This window comes from Chiloscyllium plagiosum, chromosome 13 (genome assembly GCF_004010195.1).
Source record: "Chiloscyllium plagiosum isolate BGI_BamShark_2017 chromosome 13, ASM401019v2, whole genome shotgun sequence".
Taxonomy (NCBI): Eukaryota; Metazoa; Chordata; class Chondrichthyes; order Orectolobiformes; family Hemiscylliidae; genus Chiloscyllium; species Chiloscyllium plagiosum.
The window spans coordinates 3,541,470-3,560,102 of NC_057722.1; the positions used below are offsets into that span (position 1 = coordinate 3,541,470).

At 42.1% G+C, this 18,633-nt stretch overlaps 1 protein-coding gene across 3 annotated transcripts in view; it reads left to right on the forward strand.

Moving 5' to 3' along the window:
• The first annotated feature begins 225 nt into the window (after positions 1-225).
• LOC122555682 (solute carrier organic anion transporter family member 2A1-like) overlaps positions 226-18,633 on the forward strand; it is a 112,449-nt gene continuing 94,041 nt past the window's right edge. For 2 of the 3 annotated variants that reach the window (XM_043701691.1, XM_043701695.1), the window contains exon 1: positions 226-429. In XM_043701691.1, the coding sequence (XP_043557626.1) occupies positions 352-429 (78 nt within the window). In that variant the 5' untranslated portion in view covers positions 226-351. The other variant, XM_043701693.1, reaches the window with a different exon arrangement.

Sequence of the window (18,633 nt, forward strand, 5' to 3'; positions counted from 1 at the left end):
AAGCATATTGTCAAACGTCTTGTGAAAGTTCATATACACTGATTCCCCTCTGTTCTCAAAAACTCAATCGGTGAAAGCGCTAACGGGGAACGAATCAATGGGTTCAGTCCGGTGTTCTGCTGGGGTCATGTTTTTGGGAGATGACATGTGAAAGTAACTAATGGTTTTCAATATGACGTGTTTTATTTCATCACGGGTGGATGAGATATAAATTCCAGGGCTTGGTCGCTTTTGGTGCAGAGGAGAGAAAGAGAAAGTTGGCTGATAGAGTGGCTGTTGAAAACCACTTGTCAAGCGTTGCTTAAGGTTCAGCGAACACCCGAAGCCCTTTGTCTCACTGTTCCCGGGGAGATGGAGGCGAAGCTGGAGGAGATGAACACAGTCAAGTCGACCTGGAAAACTCGCCATTGGAACTTCAGAAGCATCAAGGTGAGGACCGGGAGACCCATTCTCTCTCTCTCCGTCACAGCCTGTTTATTTCTGGGAAACATTTCAGCTCTTTTATATGAAGGTGTGTGAGCAACTAATCCAAAAAACAGTTTTAACGAAAAAGATTGTAATCGTGTTTACGCACAGCACAGTTCGCCCGAAAATTTAAAAAGCACGGGATTTCACGTCTGAATTACCTCTAGGGCAAAACGTTGAACTGGGAGCCAGCCTCATTTCCAACACCGACTGCCTTTGGGTTAAACTTTAATTCCAGTAGGGATTATGGTCACTATCGTAACGTTCACATTGTTAATGGCTTTGAAATTGACAACTTTAGGAATTCTTTTAAAAAAATTCAAACGTACCAAAAAGCAGACTTGTAAAATTTCCCAGTATTTAAAAGTCAGTTATCTGAGTTGAAATGACTCTCTAAGTAGAGACCAAAATATTGTTTTTTCTGTGATAAGGTCATTTTTGGCATTCTTAATAAGACTGCCAGTTTGAACCTATATGTCATCAAAATGTCAGGAATGATTTTGTGAAAAAGGATTTGGAGTGCAATTTGAAATATTGCCCCATTGTGCTGGTTCAGAGCAAATTCTCCAATGTTATGTTTAGAGTTTTAAGATGAGGAGTAAGTGACTTACAGAAGATTTGGGTGGAAAGATGTTTCCACAGAACGTAATGGGAAAATGGACTGCACTGCCAGAGAAGGTGGTAGAGGCAGGTACTCTGGTAACATTTAAGAAGTAGTGAGACAAGTAACTAAAATGTCATGGCATAGCAGGCTAAGGGCCAAATGCAGGTAAATAGGATTAGTGTAGTTTGGTGTTTGTTGGTCACCTTTGACATGGGTGAGCTGAAGGGCCTGTTCTATGTTGTATGGTTCTATGACTTCTCAAAACTGGTGTATTTTTGGTCAAAATTTGCAAAAGTGTTAAATTAATCTAATGCAGGTGATATTATGTAAGGAGGAAGTGTTGCAGAAATGTTCATTATAATATTTCATAGAGTCATAGAGATGTACAGCATGGAAACAGACATGTTGGTTCAAACTGTTTTTTTTTTATTCCTGATGAAGGGCTTTTGCCCGAAACGTCGATTTTGCTGCTCGTCGGATGCTGCCTGAATTGCTGTGCTCTTCCAGCACCACTGATCCAGAATGTTGGTTCAACCTGTCCATGCTGACCAGATACCTCAACCCAACCTCGTCCCACCTCTCAGCACCTGGCCCATATCCCTCCAAACCCTTCCTATTCATATTCCCATCCAGATGCCTTTTTAATGTTGCACTTGTATTAGCCTCCACCTCTGGCAGCTCATTCCTTACACATAACACCCTCTGTGTGAAAAAGTTGCCCCTTGGGTCTCTTTATATATCTTTCCCCTCTCTCCCTAAACCAATGCCCTATAGCTCTGAACTCTCTGACCCCAGGGAAAGACTTTTGCCTACTTATCCTATCCATGCCCCTCATGATTTTATAAACTTCAATAATGTCACCCCTCAACTTCTGATGCTCCAGGGAAAACAGCCCCAGCCTTTTCAGCCTCTCCCCATAGCTCAGATCCTCCAACCCTGGCATTTGTAAATCCTCACTTGTTAATGAGAAGTGATAACAGAGATGGGGGTGTGTGAGGCAATACTGTTGCTGTGGGGATGCCACACGTTGTAAGGGAAGTTATGGAATACGAGACAGCGTAGTAACAGGATACAATGCTAATTGAGTGTTAGGAAGCATGGAGTTAATGGAATTGTTTGAACTGGATGAATGTTTGCAGTGAAATTCCTGAGGTTGGTATTAGTTACATGAAGTTATAAATTATGTCAATCTTAGTGTGCAGGGGAGAATTTCAAAGCCTGTGGATGATACAAAACTTTGGCCCAAAATGAGAAAATTGCAACTTTGAGGACTATGTTAAACTTAAAATTTAGTGGTCAGGCAGGTACCTGATAAGATTCTGCGCAGAGAAGTGTGAACATAGAACATGGTACAGCACAGGAACAGGCCATTCACCCCCACATATCTGCATGGACCATGATGCCATTCTGTGAGGTGATTCACTTTGGTATAAAGAATGTGGGAAATATTATAATATGAAGTGTATGCACAAGCAGAGAGATGTGGGTGCTTATGTATATGTCAGTATAATAGAGCAGCAAAAATATAAACATCTGTTAATAAACCAAATATTATTCCAGGCTTCATTAATAGGGTACATAATGTACAAGAGTAGGGAGGTTTTAATGAATTTGTATAAAATACTTGTTAAACTCCAATGGAATATTGGGTGTGTAGTTCACATTTTGGGAATATAGGAATGCATTAGAGAGAATGTAGAAAATGCTTTACAAGAATTGGGTACAGGAATGAGGCACTTCAGTTATGAGAATACACAGGAAAAAGAACAGGTTCACTGGAGAGGAGAAGGCTATGGGAAATCTGACAGAAGTTTTCAAAATCAGGTGGGGTCAGGACAAAATAAATAGGGGAGAACTATTCCTGCTTGTAAAAGGCAGAAGAACCTGAGGGGATAGTTTTGCAAAAGGAACAATCTTTTGGATGCAGCGAGTATTGAGGTTGAGGAATACACTAACTGGCATTGTCGTGGAGGCAGTTTCAATTGAGGGATTCAAGAGGCTGTTGGATGATTATTTATAGAATCAATGTGCAGCTGTATGTAGAAAGACAGAAAGGTTTAAGGTGTAGGTTTGCTCGCTGAGCTGTAGGTTTGATATCCAGATGTGTCTTTAAGACATGCCAGAGAATTCCTAGAGGCCTGGCACTCCAACCACAACGCCATAAACAAACACTAGACCTAGATGCCATCTATCAACCCCTCAGAAAACAAACAGGAAATGACATCACCACAAACCCCAGGAACGCCATCCAGGAGAAACATATAAATAGAAAGCAGGAGACAACAGCTTCGCTTCACTTGGAGGTCGCCACTGATGATACCTATCCAGGTAACGAAACATCTGGATATCAAACCTACACCCTAAACCTCAACCTGAGCTACAAACATTGCAGGCAGAAAGGTGTTTGCAGTTAGATAAAATGGTGAGAGCCAGTCCAGTCATAGCATCAAATAGCACTTTCTGCAACAATTGTGGTTAAAACATCAGCATTAACTGATCAGCTGAAAGATCTGTATATTTGACAATTTCTGATGGTTATTTTTCAGCCGAGTGAGTACTGAGTGTCATCTTTCAGTAGAGATGCCAAACCAAAGCCATATTAATCCCCTCGGTTGATCATACAACATATAACAGCACTAATCAAAGGTGATGAGGGTAGTTGCTTGTGTCAGTCTTTTGCTATAAATGTTGTCTTATGGTCCTGCTCCAAAGCTACCTGATGAAGGATCAGTGCTCTGAAAACTAGTGCTTCCAAATAAACCTGATGGACTATAACCTCGTTGTGTGATTTTTTTTTAAACTTCATCCACCCCAGTCCTATACCGGCTCCTTCACATCACATCTATCCCTCAACCATAGAACATAGTACAGGTTATTTGACCCTCAGTGTTGTGCTGACCTGTGAAATCAAACTGAAGCCCACCTAACTGACACAGTACTATTCTCTTCCATATGGGGAGAAAGTGAGGTCTGCAGATGCTGGAGATCAGAGCTGGAAATGTGTTGCTGGAAAAGGAATGAAGAAGGGCTTATGCCCGAAACGGCGATTCTCCTGTTCCCTGGATGCTGCCTGACCTGCTGCGCTTTTCCAGCAACACATTTCCAGCGCTATTCTCTTCCATATGCCTATCCAATGACCATTTAAGTGCTCTTAAAATTGGCGAGTCTACTACTGTTGCAAGCAGTGCATTCCACACCCCTACTGCTCTCTGAGATCTGTCCTATATGTACCACTCCAAGTTAAAGCTACTTCCCCTTGTGCTAGCCATCTCCAGCTGAGAAACAAGGCTCTCAGTCCAACCTATCTAACTCTCTCTGATTATCTTATGTCTCAATTGTCACCTCTCAACTTTCTCTCTAATGAAAACAACCTCAAGTCCCTCAACTTTTCCTCAGAAGACCTCCCCTCCATACCAGGCAACATTCTAGTAAATCTCCTCTGAACCCTTTGCAAAGCTTCCACATCCTCCTTATAATGCCATGACCAGAACTGGACACAATACTTCAAGTATGGCTGCCCCAGAGTTTTGTACATCTGCAGCATGACCTCATGATTCCAAAACTCCACTAATAAAAGCCTTCTGACAACCCTGGTGAAAGTGAGGACTGCAGATGCTGAAGATTAGAGTTGAGTGTGGTACTGGAAAAATACAGCAGGTCAGGCAGCATCCGAGGAGCAGGAAAATCAATGTTTCGGGCCTTTCTGATGAAGGGCTTTTCCCCGAAACATCAATTTTCCTGCTTCTTAACAACGCTATCTGGCTGGCTGGCAACTTTCAAGGATTTATGCATCTGGACACTGAGATCTCTCTGCTCATCTATATTACCAAGAATCTTACTCTGCATTTCTGTTACTCCTTCCAAAGTGAATCACCCCACACTTTTTCACATTAAACTCTATTTGCCACCTCTCAGCCCAGCTTTGTAGCTTATCTATGTACCTCTGTAACCTACAACATCAGCACTATCCACAATTCTACTGACCTTAGTGTTATCCACTAATTTAATAATGCTATCCCTCTATGACTTCATCCAAGTCATTTATAAAAATGACGACAGCAGCGGATTCAAAACCGATCCTTGTGATATACCACTTTTAACTGAACTCCAGGATGAATAATGGGCCCCAGCTATGCCTGCCTCTTCGTAGGGTATTCTTCAGGAATTCCTGACCTGCTGTGCTGTTCCAGCAATGAAGTTTCAACTTTGATCTCCAGCATCTGCAGACCTCACTTTCTCCTTGAATATTTCCCAACAACCACCACCCTCTGTCTCCTTTTAGTGAGCCAATTTCTGATTCAAACCGCTAAATCACCCTTAATCCCATGCTTCTATATTTTGTGCAGAAATACAGTGGGGCACCTTATCAAATACCTTACTGAAATCCATATACCACCACATCAACCACTTTACCCTCATCCACCTGCTTGGTCACCTTTCTAAAGAACTCAATAAGGTTTGTGAGGCACAACTGAACCTTCACAAAACCGTATCAACTATCCCTAATCAACTTATTCCTTTCTAGATGATTAGACATCCTATCCAACACTTTACCTACGACTGAAGTAAGGCTCACAGGTCTATAACTTCCAGGGTTGCCTCTACTCCCCTTCTTAAAATGGGGAAACATTTGCTATCCTCCAGTCATCTGGCACTATTTATGTCGGCATTGTCTACAGGAAGATCAAAGCCAAAGGTTAGGCAATCTCCTCACTGGCTTCCCAAAGAATCCTAGGATAAATCCCATCCAGCCCAGGGGTCTTATCTATTTTAACACTTGCCAGAATTGCTAACACCACCTCCTTGTGAACCTCAATCCCATCTAGAATAGTAGCCTGTATCTCCTTATTCTCCTTGACCACATTGTCTTTTTCTAATGAGAATACCGATGAAAAGTATTCATTTAGTACTTCCCCTACTTCCACCGACTCCACGCATCACTTCCCACTGCTATCCTTGATTAATTTAATTACTAACCAATATTACCAAAACAGATTAACAGATGATTAGCACCCGTAGGAAGGGGTTTGCGGTTGTACAAAGGGAGCTGAATACAGTATAAGCCATAAGTATTAATTTAACCTGGAGCAGTGTTTTGTAGAGGAATAAGACAGAGCTATATTCTGGGTCTGTATATTGAAAGATGCAAAAATGCCCTTAGTAGGGTGATATGCTCCTCTTTTTTGGATGTGGGAGCTTAGGGAGAGTTTACAGGTTGCTGAGGATTGTATCTGCAAAAAATGCCGTTTGTTGGCAACTCTATCAAATTGAATGGATCGGTTGGAGAGGCAGTTAGAGGCAATGAGGAATTTACAAGAGCAAGGGGATGTGATGGATGGCCATTAAAAGAAGGGGGGAAAGTCTCAGATACAGTCACCTAGATGGGTTAACTCCAGGAAAGGAAAGAGAAGTAGGCAGGTAGTGCAGGAGTCTTCTGTGGCTATCCCTATTTCAAACCGATATGCTGTTTTGGAAAATGTAGGGGGTGGTGGACACTCAGGGGTACATAGCACCCAGCCAAGTTTCTGGTATTGAGACTGGCTCTAATGTAATGAGAGGTACATCCGGTTCCAAGTGATCAATTGTTTTAGGGGACTCTCTAGTCTGAGGTACAGACAGACGTTTCTGTGGCCAGCGCACAGGGAGACAGTGAGGAAAGATTTCAATTTGAGACTGGTACAGTTGAGAACAAAGGCGAGTCAAATAGTCAGGGCAGGCAGGAACAAAGTAGAGAACAAGGTAGGACTGATAAATTAAACTGCATTTACTTCAGTGCAAGAGGCCTAACAGGGAAGGCACGGTTAGGAACATGGGACTGGAATATCATAGCAATTACAGAAACATGGCTCAGGGATGGGCAGCTTAATATTCCAGGATACAAATGCTACAGGAATGATAGAAAGGGAGGCAAGAGAGGAGGGGGAGTGGTGTTTTTGATAAGAGATAGCATTACAGCTGTGCTGAGGGAGGATATCTCTGAAAATACATCCAGGGAAGTTATTTGGGTGGAACTGAGAAATAAGAAAGGGATGATCACCTTTTTGGGATTGTATTATAGACCCCCTAATAGTCAGAAATTGAGAAACAAATTTGTAAGGAAATCTCAGTTATCTGTAAGAATAATAGGGTGTTTATGGTAGGAGATTTTAACTTCTCAAATATAGACTGGGACTGCCATAGTGTTAAGTGTGTACAAGACAATTATCAGATTCAATATGTGGATGTACCTACTAGAGAAGATGCAAAACTTGGAAAATAAGGTGACTGAGGTGTCAGTTGGGGAGCACTTTGGGGCCAGTGACCATAATTCTATTCGTTTTAAAATAGTGATGGAAAAAGATAGACCAGATCTAAAAGTTGAACTTCTAAACCAGAGGAAGGCCAATTTTGACGGTATTAGGCAAGAACTTTCGAAAGCTGATTGGAGGCAATGTTTTCATGTAAAGTGACGGCTGGAAAATGGGGAGCCTTCAGAAATGAGATAATGAGAGTCCAGAGACAGTATATTCCTGTCAGGGTGAAAGGAAAGGCTGGTAGGTATAGGAAATGCTGGATGACTAAACAAATTGAGGGTTTGCTTAAGAAAAAGAAGGAAGCATAGACAGGATAGATCGAGTTAATCCTTAGAGTATAAAGTTAGTAGGAGTATATTTAAAAGGGCAAAAAGGGGACATGAGATAGCTTTGGCAAATAGTAAAGGAGAATCCAAAGGATTTTTACAAATATATTAAGGACAAAAGGGTAACTAGGGAGAGAATAGGGCCCCTCAAAGATCAGCAAAGGGGCTTGTGTGGAGCAGGAGATGGGGCAGATACTAAATGAGTATTTTGCATCAGTGTTTACTGTGGAAAAGGACATGGAAGATATAGAATGTAGGGAAATAGATGGTGACATCTTGAAAAATCTCCATATTACAGAGGAGGAAGTGCTGGATGTCTAAATGCATAAAAGTGGATAAATCCCCAGGAACTGATCAGGTGTACCCTAGAAGTCTGTGGGAAGCTAGGGAAGTGATTGTTGGGCCCCTTTTTGAGATATTTGTATCATAAATAATCACAGATGAGGTGCTGAAAGACTGGAGGTTGGCTAACATGGGGCCACTGTTTAAGAAGGGTGGTAAGGACAAGCCAGGGAACTATAGACCAGTGAGCCTGACGTCAGTGGTGGGCAAGTTTTTGGAGGGAATCCTGAGGGACAGGATGTACGTGTATTTAGAAAGGCAAGGACTGATTAGGGATAGTCAACATGGCTTTGTGTGGGAAATCATATCTCTCAAACTTGATTGAGGTTTTTGAAGTAGCAAAGAGGATTGGTGAGGGCAGAGTGGTAGATGTGATCTATATGGACTTCAGTAAGATGTTCAGCAAGGATTCCCATGTGAGACTGGTGAGCAAGGTGAGATATCATGGAATACAGGAGAACTCTTCATTTGGTTACAGAACTGGCTTAAAGGTAGAAGACAAGGGCGGTGGTGCAGGGTTGTTTTTCAGACTGGAGGCCTGTGACCAGTGGAGATCCACAAGGATCGGTGCTGGGTCCTCTACTTTTTGTCATTTACATAAATGATATGGATATGAGCATAAGAACTATGGTTAGTCAGTTTGCAGATGATACCAAAAATGGAGGTGTAGTGGACAGTGAAGAAGGTTACCTCTGATTACAATGGGATCTTGATCAGATGGGCCAATGGGCTGAGAAGTGGCAGATGGAGTTTAATTTAGATAAATGCTAGGTGCCACATTTTGGGATAGCAAATCTTAGCAGGTCTGATACACTTAATGGTAAGGTCCTATGGAGTGTTGCTGAACAAAGACCTTGGAGTGCAGGTTCATAGCTCCTTGAAAGTGGAGTCACAGGTAGATAGGATAGTGAAGAAGGTGTTTGGTATGCTTTCTTTTATTGGTCAGAGTATTGAGTAAAGGGGTTGGGAGGTCATGTTGTGGCTGTACAGGACACTGGTTAGGCCACTGTTGGAATATTGTGTGCAATTCTGGTCTCCTTCCTATCGGAAAGCTATTGTAAAACTTGAAATGGTTCAGAAACGATTTACAAGGATGTTGCCAGGGTTGGAGGATTTGAGCTATAGGGAGAGGCTTTGGCTGTTTTCCCTGGAGCATTGGAGGCTGAGGGGTGACTTTATAGAGGTTTATAAACTCATGAGGGGCCTGAATAGGAAAAGTCTTTTCCCTGGGGTTGGAGAGTCCAGAACTAGAGGGCATAGGTTTAGAGAGACCTAAGAGACAACCTTTTCACGCAGAGGATGGTACGTGTATGGAATGAGCTGCCAGAGGAAGTGGTGGAGGCTGGTACAACTGCAACATTTAAAAGGCATCTGGATGGGTATATGAATTGTAAGGGTTTGGAGGGATATGGACCAGGTGCTGGCAGGTGGGACTAGATTGGGTTGGGATATCTGGTCGGCATGGATGAGTTGGACTGAAGGGTCTGTTTCCGTGCTGTACATCTCTATGACTCTAAGTGTGAGGTCTTGCATTTTAGAAAGTGAAATCAAGGTCATCATGATTTGGAGATGCCGTGTTGGACTGGAGTGTACAAAGTTAAAAATCACAACACCAAGTTTATTTGGAAGCACTAGCTTTCGGAGCACTGCTCCTTCATCAGGTGGGACAATCAAGGTAGGACATTCATGGTGAATGGTAGGGCCTTAAGGAGTATAGTGGAATAGAGGGACTTTGGAGTTCAGGTGAACAGTTTTCTGAAAGTGGAATCATGGGTAGATAGGGCAGTAAAGAAGGCTTTTGGCACACTGGCCTTCATCATCAGTCAGGCTACTGAGTACAGAAGTTGGGAAGTTATGTTGCAGTTGTACAGGGGCTGCGCCTCGAGTATTGTGTTTAGTTTTGGTCACCTTGTTACAGGAAGGATAGTATTCAACTGGAAAGAGTGCAGACAGGATTTACAAAGATGTTGCCAGGACTCAAAGGTCTGAGTTTTATAGGGAAAGTTTGGACAAGCTAGGACGTTTTTTCTTTAGTGTTGAAGACTGAGGGAAAATCTTTTAGTGTATAAAATCATGAGGGGTATGGGTAGGTTGAATGCACTTAGTCTTTTTCCCAGAATCAAGGGCTAAAGGTTAGAGGGGAAAGGATAAAAGGGAACCTAAGGGGCAACATTTTTACACAGTGGTATACATATGGAATGTGCTGCCAGCAGAAGTGGTTGAGACAGGTACACTAACAACATTTAAAATGCATTTGGACAAATACATGGATACAAAAGGTTTAGAAGGATATGGGCCAAGTGCAAGGAAATGGATTAGTATGGATGAACATTTTTAGAGTCATAGAGATGTACAGCATGAAAACAGACTCTTTGGTCTAACTTGTCCATGTGGATCAGTCATCCTAATCTAGTCCCATTTGTCAGCACTTGGCCCATATCCCCCAACCCTTCCTATTCATTTACCTATCAGATGCCTTTTAAATGCTGTAATTGTACCAGCCTCTACCACTTCCTCTGGCAGCTCATTCCATACACGTACCACCCTCTGCATGCAAAAGTTGCCCCTTAGATCCGTTACATATTTTTCTCCTCACCCTAAACCTATGTCCTCTAGTTCTGGACTCCCCCCACCCCAAGGAAAAGACTTTGTCTATTTATCCTATCCATGCCCCTCAATTTTGTAAACCTCTATAAGGTCACACCTCAGTCTCCAATGCTCCAGGGAAAATAACCCCAGCCTATTCAGCCTCTCCCTCGAGCTTAAATCTTCTGACCAATTTGGGCCAAAGGGCCTGTCTCTTGCTGTAGACTCTGACTTTATAACCTTTGTTTTCTATATTATAACTCTGGTTACCATTCAAAGCATGCCTAATTAGAGGGCTAATCAAGCAAGGCCAGAAGGGTAGAACTCAGGAATAAGAAATGTGCAATCACTATGATGGGGTTATACTATCAACCTTCCAATAGCCAGTGGTAGTTAGAGGACAGATATGTAAGCAGGCCATGGAAAGGTGTAAAAATAACAGGGTTGTTGTAGTGGGTAATTTTAACTTCCCCAATATCTACTGGAACTCTCTAGTGTCATGGGCTTGGGTGGGGCAGAATTTGTTAGGTAGATCCAAGGAGGGTTTCTTCAAATTATATATAGATAGTTCAGATAGAGATGGGGCCATACTAGACCTTATATTGAGGAATGAGCCTGGCCAGGTTATTGAAGTTTCAATGGGAAAGCATTTTTGGACCAGTGATCATACTTCTATAAGTTTTAAGATACTTATACATAATGATAACACTGGTCCTCAGGTGAAAGTGCTAAACTGGAGGAAGGCAAATTACAATAAGGCTAATTAGGCAGGAACTAGGAGAAATTTGAATGGAAGTAGCTGTTTTAGAGTAAATCCACATCTAACATATGGGTGTCTTTTAAAGGCCATTTGATCAGAGTTTAAAACCAGTAGGTTCCTGTGGCAATGAAAGATAGGGATGGCAAGATTTGGGAATCCTGGATAACAAGCATTATTAAAAATTTAGTCAAAAATTCTACAAAAGCATAAATACAACTGAGGAAACTGAAATCAGACAAGGCCATAGGGAGGGCCTTATCTGAAGGGAACAGAAAAGAATTTAAACAAGGAATTAGGAGGGCTAAAGGGGGCCATGATATCTTTGAAAGTAAGATTAAGGAGAATTTCCAAGGAATTTTGTACGTATGTAAAGAGCAAGAGATAGCTAGGGAAGGGATAGATCCACTATGGCCTGCTCCCACACTGTACGGATTCTATGATTCTGTGCTTCACTCAAGGACCATGGAGAGAATTTAGTGTGGAGCCAACAGAAGTCAGTGAGCTCCTTAATGAGTACTTCACTTCGTATTCACTAAGGAGAAGGACATGGATAATGGTGATACTAAGGAACGGTATCTTCACATCCTACAGCATGTCAATATTAAGAAGAATGAGATGTTGAATGTCTTGAAAAACATTAAGGTACATAAATCTCCAGGGCCTCATGAGATTTATCCCAGGATACTGAAGGAGGAGATTGCTGGGATCTTGACAGACATCTTTGTATTCACTTTAGCCATAGGCAAGATACCAGGACGCTGGTAAATAGCACATGTTGTTCCTTTGTTTAAGGAAGGCAAATGGGATAATCCATGAAATTACAGGCTGGTGAGCCTTATGTCAGTGGTAGGGAAATTATTGGAGAAGAATCTTAGGGACAGGATTTACTAACATTTGGAAAAGAATGGACTATTTAGAGATAATCAGCATGGTTTTGTCACAAATTTGATTGAGTATTTTGAGAAAATGATGAAGATGCTTGAGGGTAGGGCAGTGTATGTTGTGAACATGAACTTTAGTGAAGCATTTGACAAGATTCCTTATGATAGGTTAGTCTAGACAATTAAGTAAAATGGGACCTGCAGGGAGTTGGTAGATTGCATACAAAATTGGCTTGGTCAAATAAGACCACAAGTAGTTGTTGAGGGGTGTTTTACTGATTGGAGATTTGTAACCAGTGGTGTTCTGTGCTGGGATGTCAGTTGTCTGCGATATTTATAGAAATTAATTTGATGAAAATGTGAGTAGTCTGATTGGTAAGTTTGCAGGTGAAAATTGATGGTGTTGTGGGATAGTGAGAAAGGTTGCCAGAGAATGCAGCAAGATATAGGTCAGTTGGGAAGAGAAATGCAGGTGGAGTTTAACTAATCTCCATTCTCATGGACTGGTAAGACTAATTCTTTTGCTATTCTTTTTTCTCCTGTCTACCAGGCTATCATAGACTTACTTACTGTCTGTCGTGTCTCACCTACATCTCTCTCAAATCCGTCATTTAACTATCTCTAGCTCTGGGAGGATCGCAAATCAAAATGCTTCTGTCTACAGTGATGCTACCAGGCCAGTAGAGGTTTTCCAGCATTTTGGGTTGATGTCAGATTTTCAGATTTTGTCTAGTCCTGAAGTTTATAGCTCTCTAACTGCATATCCAATTACTTTGGAAATGTGTTGAGGATACTGTCAGGCAGCAGGTTCCAACAGCATTCCACCACTGCTCCCCCGCCCCAAACACCAGGCTATATTGTCAGTGCTGGTTGCCTTTAACACTCCACAGTCCCCTTTCCACCGCAAGGATGTTGCAAGGTTAACTGACCAAACAACAGTTTTAAGAGCTTTTTAAAAGATTCTGAGTTGTTGCCACCTCCTTTCCTTACAATCCTACTAAAAGCCATTTTCAGTTGCACTTAAAGACCCAGCTTATACTAGAAAATATTTTGTCAGAATTTCCAAGCTGCATTTAATGTCTGGAAACTGGAAAAGGAGTAGGTGCACTTATCCCTTTATAAAGTATTAATGGGACAGAGTAGCAACCAGCTGCAGATTTCTTGTCCTTTCTACCTACATTTAGTTTACACTCCACTAATTAAGCATAGGATTGGAAAGTAGATAATGTGAGATCCTTGTTCAGAGTGTCAGGACATCTCTAGTCACTACCAAGCCAGTGCATTTTTCATCAGCCTTGGGGAAGGTTTCAGAAGCTACACTCAGAAGAAAGTTTTACTTGCCAAAGTTTGTAAGTGACTCAGCAGGGATTTATAAGAGGCAGATTGCGTTCGATTAACTGAATTGAGTTTTTTTTTTGAATGACAAAAGGACAACAATGCTGTCTATGGATTTCAATGTATCAAATAAAGGGCTGTCACAGAATGGGCTGTCAAAATGTAAGTCACAAAATAGCAGAAACCAGGAAATAGAAGAAGAGTTGAGTAAGTATTTTGCATCAGTCTTTATAATCGTATTCTATACTTCTAGCAATCCAAAAATACTAAATCAAGGGGCAAAAAGAAAGGAAATAAATACAACTAACACTAGAGGAAAAAGTGCAAATAAACTATTGGGGCTAAAGGCCAATAAGTTATCTGGACCTGATGGGATGCATCCTTGGATATTAATTGAAATAGCTGCAGAGATAATTGATAGTTGGGTAACCTGTGCTGACAGTTGGCAAATAACAATCGTGCCACATAATTGCTGGCACATAATATCCTCCTCCCCTTAATATTTAATGATATTCCTTTTGCTGAAGCATCTTAAGCTGCTTCATCAATGACCTTTCCTCCACTGTAAGATTGGTCTGTGTCCACACCAGAAAGACCTTGACAACTTGGGCTAATAAGTGGAAAGTAACATTCACCTCACACACACACACACACACACTTTTTAGTTTTGACAGTTCCATTTCATGGCATGTAGGCATTGCTGGCTGTGTCACAGTTAATGACCGTTTCCAACAAGAGAGAATCGAACCATTGGCCCTTGACATTCAGTGGTATTATCATCACTGAATCACCAGGGTGGGATAAATTAATTAGAAACTAAATTGGATTAGTCATATGCAAGAGTGGATCAGAGATTTGGAATTCTGCAGCAGATGACCCACCAGCTGACTCAGCAAAGCCTGTCCTCACTTGCCTGGATGAATGCAATTCAAATAATGCTTAGGAAGCTTGAGACCATTTGGGACAAAGCAGCACACTTGATTGACACTGCATCCATTACCTTCAACATTCACTCCCTTCATTCCTGGTGGTAACATCTATAAGATGCACTGCCAAAGCTCCTCTGACATCATCTTCCAAACCCACTTCCATCAAGAAGGACAGAGGCAGCAAATGTGTGCAAGCACCACTACTCTCGAGTTCCCCTCCAAGCCACTAAGCATCACTAGATATGTATATATCCATTCCTTCAGCACCACTAGATCAAAATCTTCACAGTACCTAATAGTATTTGTGGATGCATCTACATCAATTAAATAGAAGTATAAGGTTCCGGCCAGGAGGGCTTCCCTTAGGACTAAAAACTGTCTCAAGGAATGTCGTGATTGGAATGATGTCAGCCAGGTTGATCTCATAGAATGGGTAACCTGATTGGGGCTGTTAACCTGGGCCAATTAAGCAGTCCTGGCTGACATCTATAAGCAGGAGTGTCCCCTTCGATGTGAAGGGCACTGCTTGTCACTGGCCACTCGGGTGTTTTCCTATCTTCCTGGTGGTGGAAATTGAATAAAGATTCGTGCACCTTGTGTCTCTCTCTGTCTCACACCTGCACACACACAACATGGGTGCTGGGGAAAAAAAATAAGAAAAAAAAAAGAAAAAATTAAGCAGGAGTGTCGGCGTCACGGTGGCTCAGTGGTTAACACTGCTACCTCGCAGCACGAGGGACCCAGGTTCAATTCCAGCCTCGGGACAGACTGTGCAAACTCTACACAGACAGACAGTCTCCCAGTGTCTGCTTTGGGTTTCCTCCGGGTGCTCCAGTTTTCTCCCACAGTCTAAAAATGTGCAGGTTAGGTGAATTGGCCATGTTACATTGCCCCTAGTGTTAGGTGCATTTGTCAGAGGAGAATCTGTTTTGGTGGGTAGCTCTTTGGAGCGTTGGCATGGATTTGTTGGGCCAAAGGGCCTGTTTCTACACTGTAGGGAATCTCATCTAACTGCTGCATGAATTTCTTTTAAAGAAAAAAAAAGCAGGAGTGTCAGGTGTTCTGCTCACCCTAGTAGCTGGCTCAGTGCTAGTTGGGTCAATGCCATCTATTGTGTGTAAATCCATGTAAATAAAAGTGCTGAGATACTGGCCTTCATGGACTATTTCAGTGGCGATGAGGGAAAAACATGCCCTTGAAGAGATTTGCTTGCAATAGCTGTCTTTGAATTGGGATTTGCATTTTTGGCTTTATGCCATTATTTGGGAGGTTAATTCATTTGTTCCTACCATTGAATATTGGGCCCAGTATGTGGAAAGAATGCAATTTTTTTCTGGGCAAAAGACATTGGGAGAGACTAAAAGCAACGAATGATTCTTCTGATAGTGTGTGGTCCTGCAGCTTCATTTATTAGGAACCTAATTTTACCAGTCACCAGATACTAGAACTTTTTAAAGAGTTGATGGGTTTAGTTAATGAATAATATGACCCCAAGCTGCCTCTAATTCTGAGATGCTATTGGTTTTACTGGACAGTTCGAGAACCACAAGAATCCATATTGGGATTTTTTGAGGTTAAGATGACTGGCAGAGGTGTGTGATTTTGGTTTGGCCGGAAGTGAGATGCTGAGAGACCGTTTGGTATGTGGGATTAATGTAGTGATGTGACCATGTGAAAGCACCTACTGGCTTAAATCCAGCTGGACTTCAAACAGGCACTACAACTGATTTTGTTGTGTGAAAATGCAGCAAGTGGAGATTACAAGTTATAGGTTTTGTCTGTGGAAGTGAACACTCTCACTAGGTTGACTGAGCTTGGGGAAAACTACTGGAGTGAGGGCAATTGCATAGTCTCACTCAGGACATATCCTGAACAGAAAGACCCTAGGTCAGCCCAGAGCAAAACCTCAAAACAAAGTCAACCCTCAGCCCAAAGGGTTGAAATTTTCTCATGGATCTGGGCCGGCACGGTGTTGTTGTTGCTGCTACGTAGACTCAAGACAGCAAACGAGTCCCACGAGGCCTGAACTCAGTAAGAGATTTCACAGGCTAGTATCCAGGGGAGTGCACACCTAGAAAAGTTCAGCGACACATGGTTTGGAACAATTACATTGCTTGGCATGATTCAAATCAAACAGTTAAATGATCATCTAGTTTTATTGGAGGTTGATAGCTTTGTGCCTGTGTTAATGATTGCAGAACCAGTCTTTATAAAATTCACGCTGGACTCCAAGCCTTAAGATTGCATAAGACCTCAGCCAGGTTGAGAACCTATACCACCTGTACCTACAGATTAAGGGTACAACTTTGGTTCCGGTCTCTTATGAAAAGCAGCTGGTTCGGTTAGCTGATCATAGTAAAACGCTCTGGCCCAGGTTCGATGGGCCAAAATTGGTTGAGAAAGATTCAAGTTGATTGGCTCAACATATTTTGATTGTCTGAGTGAAGTCCTAATTAAATACCCAGAAGATTTGCAGGAAGGTTTTGGGTCCAAGGTCACGTTACATGCTGACCAAGAAGCAATTCCACGATTCTGCAGGGCCCATCCAGAGCCATTTTCCTTACCTACAAATGTAGTCATAGAATTCAGGAGGCTGGGAAATGAAAGAATCATCAAACCAGTCCAGTTTGTGGAGTGGACAGCACCGGTCGGACCGATCATATAGTTTGACAAGTTGGTTCACAATTGTGGAGATTTCGCACAAATGGTGAACCACCTTTTCACAGTTGGATAAATCACAATACCTTGCATGGAGGATGTTTATGTAATGTGGCAGGAGTACCTGGACATGAGGCATGTGTACCTGCAATTGAGATTAGATGAGGATTCCCAGAGGTACACTACAATTAATACCCATAAGGGTTTGTAATATCTTACAAGATTGCCTTTTGGGGTATCATCAGCCTGTGCCATTTTCTAGCCAATGATGATGATGGCTAACATTTCACAAGGTCTACTCGAGGTCGCCACTTATTTGGATGAAGTGCTAATGATCAGGAAGAACAATAAGGAGCATGTAAATTAAACACTAGTGCTTAATGTTTATCCAACGTGGGGTTAAGCCTGAGGAGGGAACCTTGTGTGTTCCAGAAACCCTACTTAAGCCACAGATTTGACAAGACGAGGTTACAAATGTTGGAAGGTAGTGAGGGCAGTGATAGGTTCCCCAGCTCCCACATCTATGCTGGAGCCTAGGCCTTTCCTTGGGTTGGTAAAATATTACGGAAAATTTGTATGTAACCTGGCCTTCATCCTGGTGCCCTAACATTTGCTATTGAAAATGTGTCAGACTTGGAAATGGCCTTGTAGCCAAATGTCACTTTTAGGGAAGTAAAGCATCTAAAATGGAATAATCCCACTACAATCCTGAATGAAATGTGGTGCTGATATGCAATTTATCTCCACCTAGTAGTGGGGTAGAATTGGCATGCTGGTGGCCCAACAGAGAATATCCAATAATGTGTACTTCTCAGACTTTTGCTAATGCTGAATGAGGATATGTCCAGATAGAGAAGGAAAGCTTATTGGTCATCTTTGCTGTGAGAAAGTTCTACCAATATCTTTATGGACGTAAATTTGTAATGGACCACGAGAACGAGGGTAGGTCCAATCAAGGACAGTAGTGGGAGACTGTGTATTGAGTCGGAAGAGATAGGAGAGGACTTGAATGAGTACTTTTCTTCAGTATTTACAAATGAGAGGGACCGTATTGTTGAAGAGGAGAGTATGGTAATCTAGAGGAGATGCTTGTTAGGAAGGAAGATGTGTTGGGCATTTTGAAAGACTTGAGGATAGACAAGTCTCCTGGGCCTGACTGGATATATCCTAGGATTATATGGGAAACAAGAGAGGAAATTGCAGAACTGTTGGCAATGATCTTTTCGTCTTCACTGTCAACGGGGGTGGTACCAGGGGACTGGAGAGTGGCGAATATTGTGCCCCTGTTCAAAAAAGGGAATAGGGATAACCCCGGGAATTACAGGCCAGTTAGTCTTACTTCGGTGGTAGGCAAAATAATGGAAAAGGTACTGAGGGATAGGATTTATGAGTATCTGGAAAAACACTGCTTGATTATGGACAGCCAGCACGGATTTGTGAAGGGGAGGTCTTGC